Source organism: Trachypithecus francoisi, unplaced genomic scaffold (assembly GCF_009764315.1).
Source record: "Trachypithecus francoisi isolate TF-2019V2 unplaced genomic scaffold, Tfra_2.0 Lachesis_group17, whole genome shotgun sequence".
NCBI classification, from domain to species: domain Eukaryota; kingdom Metazoa; phylum Chordata; class Mammalia; order Primates; family Cercopithecidae; genus Trachypithecus; species Trachypithecus francoisi.
In genome coordinates this window covers 75,854,723-75,862,994 of record NW_022681462.1, presented here as the reverse complement: position 1 = coordinate 75,862,994, position 8,272 = coordinate 75,854,723, and the positions used below count along the sequence as shown (strand labels likewise).

General features: G+C 37.4%; 1 protein-coding gene across 12 annotated transcripts in view; it reads left to right on the top strand.

The window, feature by feature from the left end:
• BIRC6 (baculoviral IAP repeat containing 6) overlaps positions 1–8,272 on the top strand; it is a 262,265-nt gene that overhangs the window by 39,301 nt on the left and 214,692 nt on the right. For all 12 annotated transcript variants that reach the window (XR_004428401.1, XM_033176091.1, XM_033176090.1 and 9 more), the window contains exons 6-8: positions 366–448; positions 5,890–6,112; positions 6,191–6,351. Coding sequence is in view for 11 of the 12 variants with exons in the window: in XM_033176091.1 (XP_033031982.1) it covers positions 366–448; positions 5,890–6,112; positions 6,191–6,351 (467 nt within the window). In the remaining variant the exon portion in view is untranslated. The remainder of the gene's footprint in view (positions 1–365; positions 449–5,889; positions 6,113–6,190; positions 6,352–8,272) is intronic.

The following is an 8,272-nucleotide window of genomic DNA, read 5'->3' as shown; positions in this document are numbered from 1 at the left end:
GTTGGCCGGGCGCGGTGGCTCAAGCCTGTAATCCCAGCACTTTGGGAGGCCGAGACGGGCGGATCACGAGGTCAGGAGATCGAGACCATCCTCGCTAACACGGTGAAACCCCGTCTCTACTAAAAAATACAAAAAACTAGCCAGGCGAGGTGGCGGGCTCCTGTAGTCCCAGCTACTCAGGAGGCTGAGGCGAGAGAATGGCATAAACCCGGGAGGCGGAGCTTGCAGTGAGCTGAGATCCGGCCACTGCACTCCAGCCCGGGCGACAGAGCGAGACTCCGTCTCAAAAAAAAAAAAAACTTTTATTATAAAGCTATTTTAATAATGATTTACCCTTTCTGCCTCTTTTCTTTATAATTTTGCAGCCTGCCTCATCTGGAGACGATAGAGCCATGTGTTTTACTTGTAGTGTATGCCTCGTTTGTTGGGAACCTACTGATGAACCTTGGTGAGTCTTGATGTTTCTGGACATAATAGGCTAAGTCAGTCATGTAAATATGCTTCTAAATTTTACTTTTCTGCTTATAATTTTTTGCCTTTTGCCACCTATTTTTTTGTCATTGTCCTGAGAATGAGATAGCCCTGTCTATACTCTGTCACACCACTTGGCATACAGTGTCTGTTAAGTTTGACTTTCTAAAATTTGTACATGAGGGAAGTACCAAACAATAGAACCACGCTCTAACTGAAAACCAGAAAGCTATGGTAAAGTGAACCCCAGCATGAGCTTTAGCAGTTGAATCTTGGTCTGTTGAGAGCAGGTTGTCAATAGGGAATCCATGAAGAGAGCCTTATAGTATACGTTTCTAATTTTGAAGGAATTTTAGGGAGTCTTCGATATCTCTGAATTTTAGTGCACGAAATTTTAGAACCTGGTTTAACATTAGAGATCATGTATTGAAACTTCATGTTCACAAATAACTATTCTGAGGTCTTATTAATAGAAATAATAGTACATTGTTAGAGCAAATTTTATATAAGATGGTATACTAGGTACCATTCTGAATACTTTATATATTTTTAAATCATTTAATTCTCATGTTTCCCTGTGAAGTAGGTACTATTGTAATCTCCATTTTATAGGAGGGAACTATGAATATTCTCCAGTTTAACTTTTATAGTTACTCTATGAGATAGGAGTTACTATCCCATTTTAAAATGAAGAGAATAAAATTTGCTGAAGGGGCATATGGCTAGTAAGTGATAGAACCAGGTTTTGGTTTTAGGATATGTTGCTTGCTTTGTATTAAAATTAGTTTGAAGTCTCTGAATGTTAAATCAGCTGATGTGCGTGGGGCAAACTTGCTAAAACATATTGCAGTGTACCTGTGGAGTTCAGATTGGAAAATACTGTATGAAAAATTCAAGTTATATCTATCTGCAGGCAGAGAGTTGAATACAGTAGTCCCCCTTGTTTGCAGGGCATACATTCCAGGACCCATTGGATACCTGAAACAGCAGATAGTACTGAACCATATACATACTATATTTTTTCCCTATTCATCCATAACCTATGATAAAGTATAATTCATAAATTAAGCACAGAACGAGATTAATAACAATAACTAATAAAATTGAACAATTTTTTTTTTCTTCAGATGGAGTCTTGCTCTGTTGCCCAGACTGGAGTGTAGTGGTACAATCTTGGCTCACTGCAACCTCTATCTCCTGGGTTCAGGCAATTCTCCTGCCTCAGCCTCCTGAGTAGCTGGGATTATAGGTGTGTGCCGCCACGCCCGGCTAATTTTTCTATTTTTAGTAGAGATGGGGTTTCGCCATGTTTGCCAGGTTGGTCTCCAACTCCTGAACTCTGGTGATTGCCTGCTTTGGCCTCCCGAAGTGCTGGGATTACAGGTGTAAGCCACTGTGCCCGTCCTAACATTGAACAATTTTAACAATATAGTGTAATAAAAATTCTGTGACTGTGGTCAGTCTGTCTGTATTTCTCTCTCTCAAAATATCTTATTGTACTGTACTCATCTATTTTGGGACCATGGTTGACCATGAGTAACTGAAACCATAGAGGGTGAAGCTGTGGGCCAGGCATGGTGGCTCACATCTGTAATCCCAGCACTTTGGGATCACCTGAGGTCAAGAGTTCAAGACCAGCCTGGCTAACATGGTGAAACCCTGTCTCTACTAAAAATACAATAAATTATCTGGGCATGGTGGCACACACCTGTAATCCCAGCTACTCGGGAGGGTGAGGCAGGAGAATCGCTTGAACTGGGGAGGCGGAGGTTGCAGTGAGCCGAGATTGTACCATTGCACTCCAGCTTGGGCGACAAGAGTGAAACTCCATCTCAAAAAAAAAAAAAAAAAAGAGTGATGCTGTGGATGAGAGGGGGACCTACTGTATGAACAGTTTTCAATTTGAGTTTCTCTTTGGAATTGTCTTTCCCCATAGAAGCCATCTTTATATATATATATATATATATATATATATATGCACACACCATTTTAATATATATATTTTAGGTCCCTATGCCAATCCTCAAAAAGTTATTTAACCTATACCTGAAAAATTGTAGGCCGGGCGCGGTGGCTCAAGCCTGTAATCCCAGCACTTTGGGAGGCCGAGACGGGCGGATCACGGATCACAAGGTCAGGAGATCGAGACCATCCTGGCTAACACTGTGAAACCCCGTCTCTACTAAAAAATACAAAAAACTAGCCGGGCGACGTGGCGGGCGCCTATAGTCCCAGCTACTCGGGAGGGTGAGGCAGGAGAATCGCTTGAACTGGGGAGGCGGAGGTTGCAGTGAGCCGAGATTGTACCATTGCACTCCAGCTTGGGCGACAAGAGTGAAACTCCATCTCAAAAAAAAAAAAAAAAAAAAGAAAAATTGTACAATATTATCAAATGTTATCTTTTTTGTAAATATTTTCTATGGAAAGTTGATTAAAATTTCCAACTTGGGCTGTTCAAAACCCATGTTTTCTTGACATGGCCAGGGATTCAGGGATTCTACCTCTTCTTTGCACCAGCATTTGGGATTCCTCAAACACTCAAGAAGTTGATGGGGTCTCTGAAGGCCTGGGGCAAGTCCTCCAAATGGGTAGGAGGAAAGAGGATTGATGGAGGCTGGGGAGCCTAGGCACCTTCTGAATGGTAAGGGGGAAAGGAAAAATTTGAAATGGCGAATGGGAGTCAATATTTTGACTGCGAGTTTAGATAGAGTTCCTTTGGAGGGAGGTTGAAGTTAAAAACACAAAAAAATGGACCATACCCTAGTAACTAGCATTTCCACTTCTATTTACCTATCCTAGGGAGTTAATTGCTCTTGTATGCACAGAGGCATAAAGTGGATGGTCACTGCAATTAAAAATCAAATCCTTTTAAATGCCCATCAGGAGGGGAATAGCCCAGTAGAATGTGGTGTATTCATATAATAGACTGTGGTCCAACAGTTAAGGGGAATGAACAGTAAGATCTCTGTTAATCACCCTCAGTAACTTTCAGATATGTTATTGTATCAAGAAATCTTTTGTATTAATAGAATGATTGGTGATTGAATACATGATAAAATATATATGTCATGTACAGTGACACCAGTTGTTTAAGAATTTAAAACCCTGTATTTTATTTAAAAAATTTTTTCACACATACTTCCACATCTATATGTACATTTATGTATGTAAACTTATAAAAAATATTTTAGAAATGTATCACTTAAATTTATAATGGTGGTTTCCTGGAGGTGGGATTGGAAATTACTGGGAATTAGATTTTAAAATTGATGTGGGTCTTTAGCTTTATTTTATATAGCCGTGTGTAACTTGTATAAATAAAATTTTATTGAAAAAGTTAAAACTCAGGAAAAAGAGAGAGATGGAAAGTGGTAAAGTACGCTAGATTTAGCTGGGAGGGAACCTGGCCCAAATGTCATTTGCTTGGAGATGCACTGTAAAAGGATTAGGAAAGACATCTGCATATTAAAAACTGCCCAGGATTTATATATGGATTTATATGTGTAAGTTGTAGGTGCATGGTAAAAAGAAATACATACATTGTATGGAGTAGCATGTTTTATGTGTAAAGTTCTTTCTTTGACATGGAAATAAAACAATGAGTTAAAAACAATGGTTCTTTAAGAAACATTTATTTTTTAAATTTTATTTTATTATTTATTTATTTATTTATTCTTTTGGAGATGCAGTCTTACTTTGTCGCCCAGACTGGAGTGCGGTGGCGTGATCTCGGTTCACTGCAACCCCTGCCTCCCAGGTTCAAGAGAGTCTCGTGTCTCAGTTTCCCAAGTAGCTGGGACTACAGGTGTGCGCCACCAGGCCCAGCTAATATATGTATTTTTAGTAGCAATGGGGTTTCCCCATGTTGGCCAGGCTGGTCTGGAACTACTGACCTCAAGTGATGCATCCACCTTGGCCTCCCAAAGTGGTGGGATTACAGGCATGAGCCACCACGCCCAGCCTATTTTATTTTTTAGATATGAAGTCTTGATATATTGTCCAGGCTGAAGTGCAATGGCTATACACAGGTGTGATCACGGCTTACTGCAGCCTCATATTCTTGGGCTTAAGCAGTCCTCCTGCCTCAGCCTCCTGACTGACTGGGACTGTATGCTTTACCATCATGCCTGGCTCATGGGTTCTTGTTTTGGTAGCAGGATCCTGACATTTCTAATGCCTTATAATTATAGCTAATAGAAATAAAAATAAGGAATAACCAGAAAGAAATATAAAGGAAGCATAAAGTTGAGCAGATAGGTGCTAAGTTGATCCTGCTTACAATATTTGAGTCATTATACCAGTCTTGATCTGAGGTCCTAGTATTTTATTTAATATTTTAATTTAAATTTTTAAATTTTTTATTTTTTAGAGACAGGGACTTGCTCTGTCGCTCAGGCTGGAGTGCAGTGGCACGATCGTAGCTCACTGCAGCCTTGAACTCCCAGGCTCAAGGGATCCTCCTACCTGAGTCTCCCGAGTAGCTGGGACTACAGGCACATGCTATCACACCCACCTAATTATTTTTATTTTTATTTTTTGTAGCAATGAGGTCTCACTATGTTGCCTAGGCTGATCTCAATCTCCTGGCCTCAAGGATCCAACCACCTTGGCCCCCCGAAGTGCTGGGATTACAGGTTGAGCCGCTGTGCCCAGCCTGTGTTTTATATTTCTTAAACTTGTTACGTTTTTAATTTAACATTTCTTTTTGTTCAGTAAGCATTTATTTGAAAGTAGTAGTAATTTATTAACTTTACATTCCTAAGGCTCTTAGGAAATAAATTTTATTTAAAAGTTATTTGTCTGATTTGATTGTATAGTGAATACATAAAGTATATTTGTGTTCTTAATTTATATTATTTTATTCATACTAGAGATCTTTCTGCTTTCAGATCTTTACTAAAAAACTTTTTAGTAAAATAATGTAGTAAAATATTTAGTAAAATAACTTTTTGTGTTGTGAGTGGCATTTATTGAGTTTCAACTGTATATTATTGATAGTTGTGGCCCCTGATAGATACGGAGAATTTTAAATTGAAACATAGTAGTTAATCATTCAAAGCTGTAGGAAACCAGTGCGAGGAAATAACAGAAGTTTAAACAGTTTTGTAGTATGTAATATAGCATTACTTACACTATAGTATTAGTTTCTCAGTTTTGTCTGAGATTGACTTTATAATCAGTTAAAGTGAGCAACAACTGCTATTGTTAAATGTTTGGAATATTGAATGTGTGAATATTATAAATGGTTGAACATGTTAGAGTGATCTTCATAATATTGAATGATTTGGTTATATTAAGTCTTTAATGATGAATAGTTTAAGTTCAGATAAAAAAAAGATGATCCTGGAGTTCTGTTTTAATGTACAAACTGAATTGCTTTATTTTTAGTAAGCTTTTCCTTTCTTAATCTGTGTAAAGGTCTGAACACGAAAGACATTCCCCAAACTGCCCATTTGTGAAAGGTGAGCACACACAGAATGTGCCGTTGTCAGTCACTCTTGCAACAAGTCCTGCACAGTTTCCTTGTACGGATGGAACTGACAGAATATCTTGCTTTGGGTCGGGGAGCTGCCCTCATTTTCTAGCTGCTGCAACTAAACGAGGGAAGATCTGCATATGGGATGTTTCCAAACTTATGAAGGTATGTTTGAATTTTGAAGTAACAAATTAGTTACTGAAAAAAAAATCAGTTGTAAACTTAGGCTTTTCATTTGTTTAGGTGCACTTAAAGTTTGAAATTAATGCCTATGATCCAGCAATTGTACAACAGCTTATTCTGTCAGGAGACCCAAGCTCAGGAGTTGATTCAAGGAGACCAACTTTGGCGTGGCTGGAGGACTCCTCTAGTTGCTCAGATATACCAAAATTGGAAGGAGATAGGTATGTGAGTTTGTTTTAGTAGTATTTAATAGATGTTAACATGTTTTCCTAAATTTTATATTCTCATAGTTCTAATAATTAAAGAGGAGGGAAAAAAAAGTTATGCAGTTAAGAGATCAGAGAGTAAATGTTTGGTTAGAAATCTGAAATCTGTGATTCTTGAAGAAAAATCTTCAGAAACAGCATAGTTTATAAAATATACTTAACATTCTATCACAATCTATGTCAATTGGAAATAATTGCCACATTGAACAATAGATGATGAAAAGTCACATTGAAAAGTCTAAATAATGAAATGAAATTATACTGTAGTTTCACCTTCTACTAAATCTTTTTCATAGAACAGTTGAACTAGATGATTTCAGTTTCCCTTTTTTCATTAGCCCCTCAAATTATGGCAGTGCTAATGAATAATAATAATGGAATAACCTGAGGTGAAGTAAGAGGATCTAATTGTTTAAAACAGTGTACCAGTAGTCAACAGTGAGTTGAGGTACCATAATTATTGCTAGAGAAATATTTTGGTAAAATTGCTGTTCTGGATTCTCCTTCACTCAACTTCTCTGAGAGATTCCTGATTTTTGTGCTGCATCTGATGTAGGTGGGGTGGGAGAGTCTAAGTATCACCCTCCTTCACTTAGTTGTTTCCTAAGAACCACTACGGTTTTAACTGAACTGGGCTAGTAAGATTGTGTAGGTGGGGGGGAAAAAGATTCTCTAGGCAGCCATGTGAAATGGAGCTATTTAACTGTGATCAGATGTCTTGATAGACTGAGAATATCTGCCATTTCACTTCCAGGGGCTCCTTATGTTACTGCTATGTGATGGGTCAGTGATTTATCATTTTCCTTCACAACTTCTTTGGTGGGATGTACTTTCATTAAGGAGTAATGTACAATTTTATTAATGAAAGTTATTTCATTAATGGAATTAGTGGAAAATTTACAATATATGTATTCTATCTAGCTCCTCTTGGTAATAACATTGAATAAAGCCTTGTGGTTTTTCTATTAATATAAATCTCTGTGAAAGCTTAATGGGAAAGCAGCTTAACTGTTGTCTGAGTTTCTGACCATATTTTGCCAGTAGGACTAGATATTAAGCATGCTTGATTTCTCTGATTTCTTAGAAGTTAGTGGAAAAGTAATAGAAGAATAATGAAATTTATGTGTCCTTCTAGGCTCTTACTTTAATTTGAACTTTGTCTTGAGGTTTTGTAATTTGGGGATTAAAAATTGAATCAAAATATACTTCTAGGATTACATATACCCACACACATATAGTCACAGCCTCCCAGGTAAAATGTACATTTTAGATAAACATGTATTCTGTATTACTAGTGGAAATACTCCTCAACATTATATGGGGTAACGTGCTTGAGTTGAGGTAATCTCTACTTGCTTTTAAGAAATGTGTAATCTAGGGTCGAAGGTCGGTTTTCTCTGAAGAAAGTCTTAAACAAATCATACAAAAACATTAAGTTAATGTGGTAGGAGGAAGCTGAAGAGGTGAAACTTCATCCCTAACCTTACGCCCCCTATCTGCACTTCCCCTCCCCAAGAAGTAGGAGCAGTCCTATTGGAATTGATAGTGAATATAATGAGCCATACTACCTCTGACTTTATGTGGCACAAGATCTAATATATTTGATTATAAAATATACGATGTGGGTTTCATTAGCTTGAAGAATAATACATTAATTGGAAAAAATCTAAGCTTATCCAAGAAGTTTAAAGTAATTAGCAGTATAGCTTGCTTAGAACCGTTTTTGTAAAATTTATTTTTCTTTGTTATTTACATTGAGGGAATGAGGAATTGTTTTTGACCATTTTTTCTTAGAAGACAATATTTGTTTTCTGAATTAAGGAAGAAGATTTGGTAATACATTTTAATGAATTAAGATTTTTTTCTAGATGATTCA